This window comes from Saccopteryx leptura, chromosome 3, assembly GCF_036850995.1.
Source record: "Saccopteryx leptura isolate mSacLep1 chromosome 3, mSacLep1_pri_phased_curated, whole genome shotgun sequence".
Taxonomy (NCBI): Eukaryota; Metazoa; Chordata; class Mammalia; order Chiroptera; family Emballonuridae; genus Saccopteryx; species Saccopteryx leptura.
Window position 1 is genome coordinate 274,634,297 of NC_089505.1, and position 17,448 is coordinate 274,651,744.

The following is a 17,448-nucleotide window of genomic DNA, read 5'->3' on the forward strand; positions in this document are numbered from 1 at the left end:
ATAACACGAATCGAGGTCTGTCGTGGCCGCTATGCACCCCTTAAATGGCTGCATAGACATTCTCACTTTTCAGATGAGGAAACTGAGGCTGCCATCCGCTGCCAGCACCCTGGGACTCAGGCGCCCGGGTTTCCCAGCCGCCTGCTCCCCACTACAGTATTTCTTTAACCCCAGCCCCCCGGGACCCAGGGGAAAGTCTGGGGATAAAGGGCGAGAAAAATTCTGGATCCTGTGTCTTACGCCTACCTCAGGCTCCCAATCCCCGCGAGGGTGGGAGGGGCGCCCTCCGATGTGTGGCGGGCTCTCTGACCAAAGGCGGACTGGAGCCACCGCAGGGGTCCCCAGCCACTGCCCCTGAGGCGGCCTGGGGGTTGCCCCGCCCCTTGACCCACGGGATTCTGATTAACGAACGAGACGGACAACAGGCGCCTGGTCGGAAGCGCGCCCGTCCATCCGACGGCATCAGTACAGCGCTTGGAGCACAGCTTCCCTAAGGGCCATGGAGAGGCCCGTGAGAGTGAGGACCTGGGTGGAGGAGAACCGGGCCTCCTTCCTGCCCCCGGTCTGCAACAAGCTCCTGTGAGTCCCAGGCATTCCTCCCCCTCCTGCCCTCTCTCCTCACCGGCTTCTTCTCCATTTCCCCCCCTCCTCCTGCCCTCTCTCCTCACCTGCTTCTTCTTCATCTTCCCCCCTCACCCCGCACCCTCCAGCTCCGAGTTCCTTAACTCAGAAACCTACAGAAAGGGGGCTGTCAACCCCCGTGTCAGGCAATAAGGAGGGTGGGACGTTCCGGGTTTCACTACCCTTGTATGTTCCTCTTTCTGGCGACTCTGACGTGGAGATTATGACCTTGACTTCTGAGGATGGCTGGGTGAACTGAGGCTACGGAGATGCAGATGGCAGGTGACAACTCTTCCCCCTCGGCCACCCCAGCACTGGGAAACAGTTCTCCAACCCCCAGAGACTCGGAATTGCAGTACAACCCCGGTCTGGGGACAGCCCAGCCATATACCCCAACTCTGTCCAGGAAGCCACAAGCAGAGGGTGAAAGATCAGCCTCTGTGGGAGGATCGTGATTTGTTGCTCTTTCCAGTTCCCCTCTTTGCTGGCAAGCACGCGCTTCCCCCCACCCCACCCCCACCTCTGCCCACAGCACCCAAAGGAGCTGAACATGGTCCCGCCAGTCTTTCTCCAGCAGACCTCTCAGGCCCTCCCCTGAAGCCCCTTCACCTCCCTCCCCTTCCCTGGACTCTCCAGCTTTAGGCTCACAATCCCATATTAGTGCCAAGTGCTTTTATATCATCTCATTTAATTCTCACAACAGCCCCAAGAGGTGGAATTTCAATAAGTAACTTTCCCAATGTCATGGAGGGGCTGTATGGGACAGGGTCCTGACTCAGCTCATGGAAGAGTTTGACTTCAAAGTCCACTCTCCTGGTCACCTAGGGCTAACGGGCAGGATCTCCCCAAAGCCTTATCATGCTCATCCTTTTTTCCACTTCATCCCTGTCCATCCTCATTCTCAGTCCTCCAATTTCTCCCCTAATGGTGTCTCAGATTCACCTGCTCCTCTCCAGCCCCATGGCCACTGCTCTGGTTCCACCCTTGTCACCTCCAGCCTGGAAAGTGAGGGCTGCCCCACCACCAGGCTCCCCAACCCAGCCCTCCAGCACTGTCCCAATATTAGTAATCACAAAATGCAGGCCCTCCCTTTAGTCATTCAACAGATGTTCACTGAGCACCTGCTGCTTGCTAGGCACTATTCCTGACACTAGTGATACAACAGGCAACCAACTGATAAAAGTCCCTTCCTCAGGGAACTGGCATTCAAATAAACGGGGTGGAGGCCCAGGCAGACCTGGTGGCCACAGGGCAGGGGAGGGCTGTGGCTTTACCCCCCGTGTTGGCGAGGGCTGTGAGGGGAGACTGCCCCAGACCTGCTCTCGCTCCTGGTAGGTTAACGGTGGTCGCTGCATCCCTTGGCTCTGCTGTATTGCCCTCATCTCTGCCCTCATCTCCACGTGCTGTTTGCCTGTGTGTCTGTGTCTAAACCCCCCTTTTTATAAGGACTCCAGTCATATTGGTTAGGAGCCCACCTTACTCCAGTGTGACCTCATCATAGCTTAACTAACTGCAGCTGCAATGACCCTATTTCCAAATTAGGTCACATTCTGAGGCACTAGGGGGTTAAGACTTAAACATATGAATATGCGACAGACAGGAGGGGACAAATGAAGCTGCTGGAAAGTTTTGACTTGATCTGGCTTATGCACTCTAATGGGTTGAAATAGTTCTTGCGTGGGTTCACTCAAGAGCTTTCCAAATGTACTCAGATCAGTGATTTTCAACCTGTGTGGTGCAAGACATGCAATAGCTGACTATTTAATCAGGTGCACTGACCTCTTTTCCCTTAGATTGTCAAATGAAAGAAAAATGACAACAGTCAACACAATAATAGCCATCTGCTGTAAATGAATCAAAAATTATACCTATGGTTTTCTTTGCCAGATCAGCAGAAAGTATATTTTTTGGTGTGCCGCAGATTGTCAGTAATTAGGTTATGTGTGCCATGAGATGAAAAAGGTTGAAAATCACTGACCTAAATTATATCTCAGTAAAGCTGACTACAAAACAAAAGTTTTCCTGGGTTCCCTGGCAGCCGTCAGGCCAAGACGAAACTCCTTGGCTGAGCTCTCAAGGCCTGGGGTGACTTGGTCCCCAATCCCGATCCAGCCTTTTCTCTATCACTCCCCAAGACTGCTCCCACACCACCAGGACCCCCAGTGCTTCTGGTCTCAGGGCCTCTACACCCAGTCCCCTGCCTCACTTCTTAAAGCAGGTACCTCCCAGCTTTAGCCCAGCAGTTTTGGGGGAACAGATAGTCTCATAATCAGACAGGAGTTGGGCTTCCGGTTTGCTCTCCTGTATTTGGAGATTATGAGTACAACCCAGGGATCCTGATTGATGGAGACAGAGATCCACCAGCACGCCGTGCTCCTTACTGGGTCAGAGGATGTGGGGGACACACGCAGGAACACACACACACACACACACACACACACACACACACACACACGTGCTCACAAATATACCAAGACACAAGTACAGAAAGACACAGGCACATATACAGTTGCAGACACATGCAGACTCTCGAATACAGACACAGGCACCCTGGGATGAGAGTGGAGGGGAACAAACCTCAAAAACTGACAGGGACAATGATGCCGAAACAGCCCTGTTACCTCTCCCAGGTGTGCCAGGTTCCCTCCAGACCCCCCACAGGTCCCTCCAATCTTCTCCCATGAGCGGTTCTTCATCCCCTCTCCCCTCTCCGTCATTGCAGGCATAAGGAGCAGCTCAAAGTCATGTTCGTCGGGGGCCCCAACATCAGGAAGGACTACCACATTGAAGAGGGTGAGGAGGTAAGCTTGCAGACTGCCCCTCCCTGACCCAGCCCTGGAGCAAGGGAACACTTCCCGAGCCAAGACAAGAGCCAACAGGAGGTGGGGTGGTCAGGTGGCTGGTGGGTGAAGGGGATCAACTGAAATTCCAGGGCAATACTGCTGCCTGGAAGGCGTGGGTGCCCAGTGACACCGCTGGCAGCCCCATCTTCAGAAGGAGCCCAGCCTCTGTGGGTCTGGGAGGTTCTAGCTGTTGGTATCACCCTCTGGACACAGGGACTCTCCATGCTCCAGGTTCCCTCCCTGCAAACCTGAACATGCAAGACTGGTCTCCAAAATGAGACGGAACACTGAGAGGGACCTGAGCACGCCACTCTGGTCCCAGGAGTCAAGTTGTCCGGGAAGAGTTGGCGCTGGGAGGCCCCTCCTTATCTAGAGGGCACAAGACACATCAGCTGCTAGTACGGGGGGGGGGGGGTACGTGGGAGGAGGAATTTGCAGTTTGCACTGAATACCCTTTTGTACCTTGAGTTTTGGACTGTGTTTCTGAGCTACCTCCCCCAAAGTTAATAAACAAGAGTAAAATGAAGAGAGGACGGGTCCTCTTAAAGAGAGACACAGATGGGTTCTCAGCTGTCGGATGGTGGGTAAGGATCAGTATGGGGCCTCCTACCTATCATTCTCGGGGCTTGGCCTTGGGGTTCAGAGTCCCGAGCCCAGCTGAGTCTGCAGCCTTCACCTCCACTGCTGGCAACCCAGCCACAGCCGGGGACTGGAGAGGACACAGAAGACTCACTCAACAAATATTTACTGAGCACCCAATGTGTGGGGGGCAGTGGGGGTGGGGATCCCAGGCCAGCAGGGAGCAGCGGCCTCCTCAGAGTGAAGTTGGCCAACCCCTCCTCTCTCTCACTTCCAGAGACCACACCTCCCCTGGCCGCCCCCTTCCCACACCACGCTTCACTGGCGACCATTTTCCTCTGTAGAAAGATCCATCAGGAAAATCTAAAACTGCGGAGAGAAAGCAGGCTTGGGTTGGAGTGGCCGCAGTGTGGGAGACAGGCTGGTGGCAGGGTCTCCCTTGCCCATCTCAGTCAGCCTCAGGCACCCCCAATCTTGTCTTCCAGAGGCTTCCACTCAGCCAGCCTTGTCTCAGGGCCCACCTCTCTGTCTCCCTCTTCCCTTCCCCCCTACCACCTCTGTGTCACCTCAGGGTCTCCTGGAGCTGCTCTGGTGGATAGGTGCATGTTTAGGGACTCGGGCCAAGCCCTGACTTAGCTGGATGGCTGAGAGATAAGGAGGACTGGCCTGAGTAGGTGTCCCTACTCCGGAGAGGTATGCAGGTAGCCTGGAGGAATTTGGCTGCAGGTGGATTTGTGACAGCTTGGTCCCACCAGGAAGCCAGGGAGAGTGCCAGCTGAAGGTCCCAGGAGGGTCAGCATCCTGTCTGTCCCTGCCTGTCCTCACCCAAGTGGGAAGACTCCAGGCTGTGCTGTAGAAGGCAGCCCAGCCCCAGGGTCCCGACTCCTCCTGGTGAGGGGAGGGGAGTCACTAAGCCAAAATTCCTCCCCGCTGAGCTCAGGCCTCAGCAACAGCCCTTCAGGTGCCCAGGCTCCCCCCACACACACATCCCACTTACCCCAGGCCTTCCCTTCGGGGCAGGGGGGCCTGGACTGAGAGTCAGCCAACCTGGGTGGGAGTCTGACCGTGTGCTCTTGGACAGAGCACATCAGGTCACCTCCCTGAGCCTGCTTCCTTGCAGCACACAGGGACACCGTCCCTGCCAGGCAGAGGGGTCCAGTGTATGTAGAGTATGTGCACAGAGCTCGGAGCACACAGTAAGCATTTAATATGCCTCAGTCTCTGCACCCCCAGCCCTCTGCCGCCTAGTCTGCTTGTAAGGCCTTTCCAGGCTCCAGAGGTCTGATTCAATTCAATATCTGCCCACAGGGACAGTTCATCTTCTAGCCAGCCCCCAGGTCCCAAACATCATTTACTCCCAAATGGAGCATAATTCCTTTTGGATTGCCCACAGCTGTTTGGGCTTTTCTGCTGTTCTGGACCCGCACCTCTGCTCCAGGCCAGGCCCGTCTCTCCCCACAAGGACGGCTCTGGCCGGAGAGACAAGGCTGAGGAAAATCCCAGTTCCTTTCTATGTTTTTGTTTGATGCCTGCTAGCGCCTTGTACCTGCCTGCAGGGTGTTTGGATCTGACCCATACTCCAGACCCCTTCCTTCCTCATCCCGGCTGCTCCTGACATGTGCAGGGCCTGAGGGCTATGACCCCTGACCAGGACTCTCTGGGCCCTTCTTTCCTCTCCCTCGACCATGAAAGAACCCCCTACACACAAACACACGCACGCACACGCGCGCACACGCACACACACACACACATCCACCAGCTTCCTCCTCCCAGCTGCAGGGTGGTGGGGTGGGGTGGGGTTGCAGAATTTCTCCTCAAGACATAGTGGGACGTTTTTCTTACTTTTTAAAAATGACTTGCATGGGTTATTTTTAATAATAAAAGTAAATTATTGTAAAAAAAAAACAACCATTCGGAATATAGAAAAACAAAATGCATACCTCATTCATAATCCCACCACTCAGGGAACCCCCCCACTGTGAGCACTGCTTGCGTAAGCACACATTTGCTCACATAATTAGAATCCTGCTGTGTAATTTTGAATCTTGCTTTAATGTGATAACTGTAGCAGTTTCCATTTTCCCACCTTATTAACAGTTATTCAAAAATAGTTTTTAATGACTGCATAATGTGCCATATTTTGACTCTATCATAAAATAGTGGCATTTTCCCTATTATTACTATTAGCATTACCTTTCTGTTCCCCACTGCTAGAGGTCTGTGAGTGCTGGCTCTGTGACAGGTACATTGTGAGCAGGGACCCAGGCAGAGTACAAGGCCACATTCTGGTACACACGTCATTTTATAGACGAGGAAACAGAGGCATGGAAGGGCTAACTGAACTGACCAAGGGCACGCGGTGACCTGGCTATACTGTGGGCCAGGGGGCGCTGGAATCTCTGGTTTTAACTCCCACACGCTCTGCGGACACAGCCACGTCTGGAATCTCTGGTTTTAACTCCCACACGCTCTGCGGACACAGCCACGTCTGCCCAACGCGAGCGAGGCGCCCGAGTCCGCACAGCCACCTCCCTGGAGATGGGAGTCCTGGCTCAAGAGAGTGAGGTGGCCACTGTCCTGGTGTGTCCTGAACATTTTTGCTTTCAGCACTGAAGGCCCTACATCCAAAGAAACCCTTCCGGCCACCCTTTGAGGGTGTGAGCTCTGAAGGCTCTTCCTGCCCATTGCCCTTCAGAAGGGGGGGTGTCAACTTGTCCCTCATGGGAACTGTAAAGACACATTTCTCTAGTTTCCCTGAGTTCAGCTTGATCTCTCTTACTAGATGCTGTGATAAGAACCTCTCTCTCTTCTAACTCCTCACATGATCATAAGAAATTATTATTAATAACACCCCTTCAACTATTTGGCTGGAGCTTTTAACATCCATGCAATGTATGACTGCAGGAGAGCACCTGTGTCTGGCCCCTCCTCCCTGCTCCATGGGGTGCTCTCAGTAAACACATCAATTAGGGACTTAGGATGGAACAGGGAAAATGCTGTAGGAGCCCCCATCTCCATTCCAGGGAGCTAGCAGGAGGTTAGTACTCCCATCCCCCACAACCTGCGACCCACCCCACCGCAGCTCCCAGCATCCCCGACCTCCCGAGTGTTTGGACAGGCACAGCCCTACCGCATGCCAGGGTGTCACCATGGCCGGAGGAGCCAGCACAGGCTCCAGAGCTACATGCAGACTCGAGTCCAGACTGCAGCTCCAGCACTAACTGTGACGTTGGATGAGCTGCGTTACTCTCTGAACCTCTGTCTTCATTTTTCTTTCCTGCATCATGGGGCAATATAATAGCTTTGGAGATTGTTGTAGAGTGTTCTGACCATGTACAAGAGAGTGTTTGCTCAGTCCCTGGAACACAGTAAATGGGTGGCTCTCCTTACCTGGCAGAACGGTCCCTGAATTCTCTAGTGAGCATCTCAGCCAGCCTCCTGCCCCCAACCCACACACCAACTGTGTGTCCTAGGTCTTTGGTCATCACTTGCATGTCAAGATGTGATCTTTGTGTGTCGTGAGCACTTCTGTCTGTGACACGTCAGGGGAGACTGGGGCCTCAGGGCGGGAGTGACAGCGCTGCCATACCCTCCAAGGGCGTCAGGAACGTTCTCGGGCTGCCCAGTCAGAAAGCAGGCCAAGGACCCAGAAGAAAGAATCAGGAGGGTCTGAGCCTGTCTGCTGTCCTGTCCCACAGGTGTTTTACCAGCTGCAGGGCGACATGGTTCTCCAAGTCCTGGAGCGAGGGAAGCACCGGAATGTGGTCATTCGGCAGGGAGAGGTGGGGCTGGGCCCCAGTGGGGGGGCGGGTGGGGGGAGGACGACCAGAACAGGAACCTATCAGGCCCACACGCCGTGGCTTTGGTCAAGGTTTTGTCCTCCTGCCTTTTTCCTGCCTCCCCGGCCTCCCCCGACTCCCTCCTCAGACACTTCACAGTCTGGGCTGCCCCATCCTCTCAGCACGGCCGGGCCCCACAGGCTGTGCAGACACTGGGCAGAGAGGTGTGCTGGTTTGGACCCTGCAGGCCCCGGACGCTGCAGGCACTGAGGTCTCAGTGGGGCATTGCAGCCTTGCTGACCCCGTGTCCCCACCACCGCAGATATTCCTTCTGCCTGCTGGGGTCCCTCACTCGCCACAGAGGTTTGCCAACACCGTGGGGCTGGTGATTGAGCGGAGGCGGCTGAAAACTGAGCTAGATGGGCTCAGGTAAGTGGGGGTCAGGGCAGAGGTGGGTGGGAGATGGGGTGGGAAGGGTAGGCAATCAAGCTGAGGAAAGGATCCAAGATAGACCCAAGAAAGCACTTCCTGGCCATTGAGCAGGAATGGGGAGGCACAGGGGACCCTGTACTTGCCGGGTGACGGGGAGCGGCTAGGGTAGGCGGTGGGGTGGGTTTGATCATGGCGGTGGTAGGATGTTCTGTGTGACTCTGGTTGCCCATTCATTCAGCCTGAGGACCTCTGGCTGAGATGAGAGCCTGTGCTTGCTGCACTGAGGTCTGTTGTGGGGTGGGGTGGATGCCTGGACCTCCTGGTCCAGGGCAGCCCAGAACACAGCCGCTTCTCCCGGCCCCTGTGGCCGGAGTTTATTCCGCCTCTGCTAGTGCACTCCTCTGCTGCCTTCTCTGACCTGACTCGTACCACAACCAGCGCTAACATTTGTATAACGCTTGCTATGGGCCAGGCACCAGCCCAAGCGCTCTGTATTTATTCGCTACGGGGCAGGGACCGTTGCCACCTATACGTCACAGGTGAAGAAACTGGGCACAGGAAAGCTGAGTTTGCTAGAAAATGGCAGAGCTGGCATGATAAAGCAATACAAAGTAAGGGCCAGGACAGGAGTGGCATCAGCACCAGAGAGGGGACAAACCCACGGCAGAGACGAGCACTGTTTCCAGAGCTGAGTTCCAATTTGATTCTAATCAGTCACCCAATCACTATGCTCCAAAGGCAGGGTGCAGCCTCTGGCTCAGGGGGACACAGATATTTACAAAAGCTAAACTTTTTGTATGTGTGCACTAAGAAAATTTAAAATTCCCAACAAGTTACTGGCTTCTGTTATAATGGACTTTTTTTTTTCTAATACTTTCCATTTTTTCTAATTACCAAAGTCATACTCGTTCATTCTTAAAATCTGGAACAGTACAAGAAAGCATGAACACAATTAAAATTTCCTGTCAGGAAAAGGCTGAATGTTATGGCAGGTGAATGGTATCTTAAAAAACAAACAATAATAAAAACAAAAATAAAATTGTCATCCCACTAATTAAGCCTGACAAAGCACTTAAACTTCCACTTTGTCTTTTTTTTTCTGTGTGTATCTGTACCTTCCAACACTGCAGTCTTATTGCAAGCGTGGGTTTGAGTTTTTGTTTTTTTTTAACATGAAAAAACTCATGAGTATTTCTTATATTACTAATTTAAAAAAAAAAAACCATCAAGTTAATGTCTGCATACTAATCTACTGCATAATAGTCTATTGTAGAAGCAGATGCCTGGCCTTAAACTCTAAAATAAATTCATCCCGTGGGGCTTTATCTAGGGAGTCTTTAGTGATGGAGAGGACGACTTCCTCAATAACATTTTTACTGCAAATTCAATAACAGATTTCATCTGGCTGCTTTGACCTTTAATAAAAGCCAGGGACTCAACATTAAAATTCCACTCTAAAGGCAATTTCTAGAGGAAATCACGGTCCAGTTATGAAGCTCTGTGTGGTCAGCTCCGTCCCAGGATAGAGCTGGAGGCGCTGGGCAGGGCGGAGGCACTGTCTCTGTCAGCCAGTCCGTTTCTCTTTCTGGGGAAGAACGGAGGAGCAGGCCGACGCGCCTGGCCCAGGGAGCTGAGCCAGAGGTTACGCATTCAGCCAACAGATGTATTGCCTACACAGGGGCCTGAGACCCGGCCGTGGTCTGCCAGGTGTCCGTTAGGCCAGCTCCCCAAACAGGGCTGGGGGCTTGGGTGGACTTGCCTTTCCAGAAGAGACCCAGTGACTTTGCTCCACGTCTCAAAGGCATCCATGACCCCTAAAGGAAAAGGATCTCTCATCTGGGGGCATCTTCCACGTGTTGGTTCCTTAAGGTTTTGTGTGTTCTGACCTAGAGAGCCAGCAGGCAGACAGAGCATCCAGCCATAGGCCCTGGATTCAGGCTCAGCCTCAGCTTTGAAAATGAAGACGCTTGTCATTGATGCTCTCTACGCTCCTAAAACTGTCTCTAATCTGTCCTGCTTCTGCCACTTACAGTTGTTTAATCCCTGCTAAACTGCCAAGCTTCTCTGAGCCTCAGAGTCCTATCCACTTTATACATCCTCAAGTTTCAGGAACCAGGAAGAACTATGCAAGTAGGGTGGGCAACAGCCCTCTCACTTTTGGGGCACATGCTGCTTCTGAGAGAGCCAGGTGTGGCCACTGGGTTGCACTAACGGTGAAGCAGGCAGCCAGCTCTGCAGGGCCAACCAGGCCCAGAGCTCAACATACAGAGCTGGGCCCGCGGGAGGTTTCCCTGAGGCTGCCCAGGTGGGGAACTGGTCGCCTCTCCTTTGCTTGGCAGGTACTACGTAGGAGACACCACAGATGTCTTGTTTGAGAAGTGGTTCTACTGCGAGGACCTCGGCACCCAGCTGGCCCCCATCATCCAGGAGTGAGGCCCATCCCAGCCCCGGCCCCTCACTCTCCTGTGGCCCCATGCTCTGGCTGGGTAAAACAGACCCATCCAAGAAGTGCTCCACACAGCACCTGTGGCCTGGAGCTGTCAAACACGGGATTTAGGGAGAAAGTTTACCTCTCCCAGGGTGGGAGGCCTGGGCTGGAGAACGCCCCTGCGGAGGGAAGGAGGCTGCTTCACGGGGCTGGGAGTGAGCAGATGGCGGGTATGAGATCTATACGGGCGCCACGAGCAGGTGTGGGCTCCTGCGCCCCAGAGTGTGTGTGTGTGTCACTGACCTTTCAGTCGGGAATGCTGGCCCCTCCTCCCCCGCCCTGTATGTCCCCGCAGGTTCTTCAGCTCTGAGCAGCACAGAACAGGAAAGCCTATCCCTGGTGAGCCCACTGGACCTGCCTTTCTCCCACCCTCCCTCACCCCTTTTCCAGAGTAGATTGGGTCTTGGCCCAGATGATGAGGGAGTCCCCTTTTGAGCACTCTGCCTGGAACTCAAAGTGCAGGAAGATGGCACCAAATATGTAGTGCCCTCCATATGGTTTCTGGGTTCTTGGGCCGGATCTAGAGCTCATTGCTGCAACTGAGAGCTGGGGTCCCTGGGAACTGGGTCTACTAGGGCAGGGCCAGAGGACACTGACTCTTGCTGGGCCATCGGTACAGAGAAGCTGCTCAAGGAAACACCATTCCCCCTGAGCACTCGGTCCGTCATGGAGCCCATGTCTCTGGAGGCCTGGCTGGGTAGCCACCGCAAGGAGCTCCAGGGCGGCACACCCCTCAGCCTGTTTGGGGACACCTATGAGACCCAGGTAATCCAGCCCTGGGACACCCAGGGTGTCCACCCAGCAGCGAATTTCACAGAGTAAGAGGGGTGGGCACCCTTCAGGGAACTATGTGTGTGTGCTACATGGGTCTGCATAATGCTATGCACACATGTATGTGTGTTTCTAGTGTGCCCTGGCAGGTATCTCTTCCTGTGAGTTGGCAATAGTTGTGACCGGATGTGCATGTGTATGGAGGGCAGGCAGGTGGGCCCCCCTCATGGTGGAGGCAGCAGGGAGACCTACAGCCTTGGCAGCCTCGCTCCCCAGTCCTGCCCTTTGCCTCGCACAGGAAGATCAGGCTGTATTGCCGGCCCTGCCCCTGCCCCACACAGGCCTGGTGTCTAGGGGCCAAGTTTAAGGCCATCTCCTTTTGGGAGGTAGGAAGCACCAAAAAAGATCTGTGTCACTTCCTACTAGGTGATCGCCTATGGACAAGGCAGCAGCAAAGGGCCGAGACGGGATGTGGACATGTGGCTGTGGCAGCTGGCAAGTGGGGCCCGCAGGAGAGGGTGGCATGGCCTCCTGCCCGTGGGGACCAGGCTGCTCCCGGGTCTTGTGCACCCATAGTCTAGGCCGCCCCCAGGGCCTCCTTGCCAAGGCAGACTCGGGACTCTTGGACGGGTGATGAGGCCTGGTAGCCTCCATTCAATTCTCTCCTCCCCAGGAGGGCTCCTCCAAGGTGACCATGGGGGGACAGCACCTGAGCCTGGCCCCTGACGAAAGCCTCCTGGTGCCAGCAGGGACTGCGTAAGTGCGCCGGGAGGCCTTTCCCCCAGCTGTGGGACTGCCCTCCCTTCCCTGGGGTCCTTAGGGCAGAACTTGGTCTGACCCGGCCCACCTCTGTCTCCACAGGTATTCCTGGGAGCGAGGGCAAGGCTCTGTGGCCCTGGCTGTGACCCAGGACCCCGCCCGCAAGAAGCCCCTGGGGTGACTGTCTTGTTTGGGCCCAGAGCGGCCACTGAATATGCCACAGCGCCACCCCTGCTGGACTTTCCCAGCCCCCACTGCTTGGAGATGTACTGCTGCTAGTGACCCGGCACCCCTGCCCACCCTGGACATCATCGTCCATCCTCCTCCTCTCCCCAGACACCAGGCTCTGGAGGGGCCCGGGGCTCCCCTTCCCCTCTAACAGCCCTCAGCCCACTGTCCCCGAGGCTGTCCCCTCTGTCCCCACAGGCTCAGTTTAGCACTTGTCTACTACCGAGAAGGCCCTCAATAAAGGCTTCCTGATGGACGAGTGCCCGCGGGTCTGCAGGGACACAGGCTGTGGTTGATGGCTGACCCTGTGTGCTCCCATAACTGTGTTGTCTGGGGTGTTGGGGCCCGGGTGACTGTGGATGGGGGGGTGTCCCTGCTTGTGGGGGAGCTCTCATCCCTGTGTGCCACCTGATCCACACAGACTCCCACGGTTGTCCTGGGGGACAGCTGATGTCGTCTCCCTGCTTCTTTCCCACGTATTTTTACATAATTAAAAAAAAATAGCATGTTAGGTCCCCCCACCCCATAACAGCAGTGATTTCCGATTCTTGTAGAAAACACAGAAATACATAAAATACAAAAACCCCCACCCAGAGTTAACCAGTGTTAATACTCGAAGATTGTGATGAGCCCGTGGAGGGGGCACGAAGCTATACAAGGAGCTTGGCAGCAGGGGAGGGGTGTCTGACAACATCCCCCTGCTCCCCCTGCTGTGTGCAGGCACCCTGTCCAGACTCAGATGGCTCCTGGCCCTGCCCTGGGGTCACGAGTGCTGGCAGCCCCAGAAGCAGCAGTAGGTAGAAAGAAAACCGAAGCTAGATCTGGACCAGGGGTCTGAAACTCGCAGCCCGCTGAACAATTTTGTGCGGCCCGCAGACTAATCCACGAAGTTCAAAATATTTTGGATAAAATTAAGTAAGCCTAGGGGCCTACTTGTATTTTTCATTTCTCTAGCATCCTAGCTAGATATTAGCTTAGTTAACAGCAGTTGTGATGCGAACTACAGTTTCTGGTCGTTTTGTGACACTGAGTAAACTGCATGTACGATTGTGCTTGTTGTACTGATTTTTTTTGTTTTCAACTGCAGTGAGAAAAGTGTTGCGTAACAGTTGCCTTTTGTAGACCTAGTGCAGCCCGCCGAACGGCTGTGATCTTGCTCTGCGGCCCACATGCTGAGTTGAGTTTGAGACCCCTGGTCTGGACGGAGTCAAAGCTTCCTCTGAAACTCTGGCTCTGCAGCCTGCCTGCCCCGCGCTGGCAGTGGCTCGCCACTCGGATATGCTCCACTGAAGAGCAGGGCAGCGCCTGAGAGCAGAAGGGGCTTCTGGCCCTGAGGGGTGTCGGGACCTTCACCCACCTCCCTAATCCTGCAAGCAAAGAAAGACAGACTGCCAGCCTCCAAACTTGCAAAGAGTCCAAGGCAGTGAGGGCAGAGGCCTGGCGTGTGCCGGGGCTGCAGCAATGTACACATTGCTCCTGCAGAAGCTGAGAAAACACGGAAATGTCCCTCTGAGGCCCCCTGGCAGGCACATGTGGCCAGGAGAAGAGGTAGTTTGTTCTTAGTGCCTACTCTGAGACACAAAACAATGAAAATTTGATCTTCTGGGTTTTTGAACACTAGCTCTGTGCCAAGGAATTCCCTAGAAGTGTTTGCATACTTTATCATTTAATCCTCACAACTCTCCAGGAAGGTAGTTGCACCCCACTTTAAAGATGAGGCTCAGGTTTGGAAAGCAGGCAGCTCTGTTTTCAGCCGAGGCCGGTCTGCATTCAAAGCCCAGGCTGGTGGTCTCACCTCCGTGCCCTGTAGTCACAGCCTGTCTGCCCTCGACCGTGGCCAGATGGGAGCCCAGGGCAGAGGTGTCTGTGGGAGAGGAGTCAGTGGTCACTGTGCCTGAAACCGGGAGGCCTAGGCAGAGTTGGCAGCACAGGGCACACTGCTGACCACAGCCAGTTGGCAAGGGTGGGTGTCAGGTTGTGGAGCCTGGAATCACAGCCTCCCTTAGTGCTGTCCGAGGTTATCAGGGGCCCCAGGCCCTCACCTCCGCCCTTAGGCCTGGCCACAGGGCTCGTGTGAACACCACGCAGTGGGACAGCTGGATTTGTATCTGGTCCAAAACCAGCCCCAGCCTCCCACCCCCCTCTCTTTGGTGAAACCTGGGTAGTGGTGGAGGAAGGTAGACAGACAGGAAAACTTCAGTATCCTCAGGATTATTCTGTTCAGAGGGAAAGCCCCCAGGTCCCCAGATCACAGCAGCAGAAATTGGCAGGGGAGCCCTGTAGTTGTGGGGCATTCTTCATCATGTACATGGACTTGGGGCCATCTCAAACTTTGGGACCATCAGGAATGTGGAAATAACTACAGCAGCTGGCGGAGCAAAAACAGGCTGGTTCCCATAGGCCATGTGCATGGTCAGCTGCAGACTGCATTTCTCACCTCCCTCTCCCACAGCAAAGTCCTGTTGGCCCCAAAGTCCCTGCTGCTGGCGCTGGGCAGGGCATGGAAGTGGCCACCCCGCCGGCATACATGATGGAGGTGGGGGTTTGTCCAGAGTGATCTGAATGATCCTGAGAGCTGTGCACTGCCAGGGCCAGCTTCTGCCTTCAGCAGGCCGGTGTCTGACCACTCAGAGCTGTGTGCACCTCCCCCACCTCCCCCCAGGGGCCTTCCTCCCACTTAGGGTCCCTGTGCCTCCAGCCCACCCTGCTGAGCCCTGCTTCCTCCTCCACCAGGGGCAGCACAAATGCCCCCGCCCTCAGGCTGGGTTCAGAGACCTGGGGGGAATCATCCAGTGTGGGGAGGCAAGGGAGGGAGGAAGAGGGGGCAGGGTTCCCCTTTGCTAGCAAACAGGAACACTGGGTGTTTCTCAGTGGCTTTGAAGATGCTGGTAAAAACCGCAGGAGACTGAGTAACTGGTGGACAGCTGACAGCGAGCACTCGCCCTGCGCACGGACACAGAGGAAGGAGGACCGGAGACTCCTCTCAGGTCCACAGCACAAAGAGCACATGGAATTTCATAACCTGAGTGCTTCCTCTTCCCTGCCTTCTCTCTCTCCCTCCACTGTGCCTTCCTCCCCCCCTCCCTCTGCCTTCGTCTCTCCCTCTGCCTTCACCACTGCGTCGGGGTCACCAGCCCCCTGCCACCCAATCTCTTCCCCAAAGGTGTCTGCATTCCTGGTGCCAGCCCTGAGCGTGGAGTTCGTCCTGGGCCTGGTGGGGAACGGCTTGGCCTTCTTCATCTTCTGTTTCTACACGCGGCCCTGGTCGTCCAACATCGTGTTCTTGGTCAGCTTGGTCATCGCTGACTTTTTCCTGATCGTCAACCTGCCCCTTCGTGTGGACTACTACCTCCTCCATGAGACCTGGCGCTTCGGGGCCTCCACCTGCAAGGTCAACCTTTTCATGCTGTCCACCAACCGCACGGCCAGCGTGGTCTTCCTCACGGCCATCGCGCTCAACCGCTACTTGAAGGTGGTCCGGCCCCACCATGTGCTGAGTCGGGCCTCGGTGCGGGCGGCTGCCTGGGTGGCCGGCGGGCTCTGGGGCGGCATCCTGCTCCTCAACGTACACCTGCTCCTCGTCACCTATCCCAGCAAGTCCTGCATCAGTTACCAGCTGGGCACGCGCTCCTCGGGCCCGCTCCGCTGGCACCATGCGCTGTACTTGCTGGAATTCTTCCTGCCGCTGGGGCTCATCCTCTTCGCCATAGTGAGCATTGGGCTGACCATCCGGCGCCGCAGCCTGGGCGGGCAGGCGGGCCCGCGGAGGGCCATGCGCGTGCTGGCCGCAGTGGTGGCCGTCTACACCATCTGCTTCTTGCCCAGCATCCTCTTTGGTGTGGCAAGCATCGTGGCCTTCCGCCTGCATGCCTGCCCCGCCCTGGACATCTGCTCACAGCTCTTCCACGGCTCCCTGGCCTTCACCTACCTCAACAGCGTCCTGGACCCTGTGCTGTACTGCTTCTCCAGCCCCAACTACCTCCGCCAGTGCAGGGCCCTGCTGGGCCTCTTCCAGTTCTGGCAGGGCTCAGCCGGCAATGAGACCTCCTGCCAGTCCCCTGCCAGGCCCCAGGAGGCCTCCAGAAAGGCAGGGGCCACAGGGAAGCTGCAGGCGGAAGGCTCACAGGAAATCTCCCTGGAGTGAGGCAAGGCCCCTTCTGGGACTGGGGTTTGCAGCAGCGCAGCAGTCTGGCTTGGAGGGACAAGGTCACTCCTGGATTGTTGCCAGCACAGGGTGCCTTCAGCAACTGGACAAGGGACATCTCCAGGAGCCAGGTGGGTGGCGGGGAGAGAAAACCTTGGCCTTATGGAGAAGCATGTCCCTGGTGTCACTCCCAGAGCGCAGGAGAGAGACTGGTGGCAGGTGGAGAGAACCAAGGGCTGCAGGAGCTCCACAGCTGCCCTGTCCCACCGCGTCAGAGCTGATTACTGCAAGAGCAGAAGTCTTGCTTCAGAAATTGGACAGCTGCATTTTTTGTGATTTCAGTTTGTCCCTTTCAATACTAATAAACTTCCTTTTGAAAATGCAAGCCTGTCTTGGCTGTCCTAAAAAAAACCTGAATAAATGTCTTTGGGTCCATGCAGTCCTGACATCAGTAGGGTTCAGAGTGAGTGCCCCACAAGATGAAGGGAAACTCTGAGGACAGAGTGGGGAAGCCATCTGGGGTACCATCCTTCCAGCCTACTCTTGGACCCCTGGAGTGTCCTTTATGGTAGGATGCTTCACTGGATCAGGTCCTCAGGCTCACAGGAGGGGCAGCCCTGCTAAGCCCTGGGCGGCCAATGCTCCTCTGGCCTTCAGCTTCCCTTCTGCAATCCCCGAGCCTGCCCAAAGCACCGAGGACTGGACCTTGCCCTGCTCTCCCCTTAGAGGATGTGGAAGTCACCACCTCTACAGAGTCCAGGCTCCTAGCTCTGCTCCAGCTCCCCCGCCCGGCTTTCCTTATCC

At 55.5% G+C, this 17,448-nt stretch overlaps 2 protein-coding genes across 2 annotated transcripts; both read left to right on the forward strand.

Annotated features, from left to right (window-relative positions):
- The first annotated feature begins 267 nt into the window (after positions 1-267).
- On the forward strand, positions 268-12,785 carry HAAO (3-hydroxyanthranilate 3,4-dioxygenase). The gene is made up of 10 exons (XM_066378392.1): positions 268-579; positions 3,344-3,422; positions 7,742-7,825; positions 8,145-8,251; positions 10,594-10,683; positions 11,038-11,081; positions 11,362-11,507; positions 11,940-12,008; positions 12,187-12,269; positions 12,375-12,785. Exons 1-10 carry the CDS (start codon positions 500-502, stop codon positions 12,451-12,453), a joined length of 861 nt encoding a protein of 286 aa, XP_066234489.1. The 5' UTR covers positions 268-499; the 3' UTR covers positions 12,454-12,785.
- A 2,579-nt stretch (positions 12,786-15,364) lies between these two features.
- OXER1 (oxoeicosanoid receptor 1) lies at positions 15,365-16,924 on the forward strand. The gene has a single exon (XM_066372394.1). It carries the CDS (start codon positions 15,508-15,510, stop codon positions 16,642-16,644), a length of 1,137 nt encoding a protein of 378 aa, XP_066228491.1. The 5' UTR covers positions 15,365-15,507; the 3' UTR covers positions 16,645-16,924.
- Positions 16,925-17,448: the final 524 nt, after the last annotated feature.

Excerpts from the sequence above, each read along its gene's own strand:
- HAAO (XM_066378392.1), top strand. The coding sequence starts at position 500 with ATGGAGAGGCCCGTGAGAGTGAGGACCTGGGTGGAGGAGAACCGGGCC. Across the intron at positions 8,252-10,593 it reads ACTGAGCTAGATGGGCTCAG|GTACTACGTAGGAGACACCA; the intron begins GTAAGTGGGGGT and ends TTTGCTTGGCAG. Across the intron at positions 12,270-12,374 it reads CTGGTGCCAGCAGGGACTGC|GTATTCCTGGGAGCGAGGGC; the intron begins GTAAGTGCGCCG and ends CTGTCTCCACAG.
- OXER1 (XM_066372394.1), top strand. The coding sequence starts at position 15,508 with ATGGAATTTCATAACCTGAGTGCTTCCTCTTCCCTGCCTTCTCTCTCT.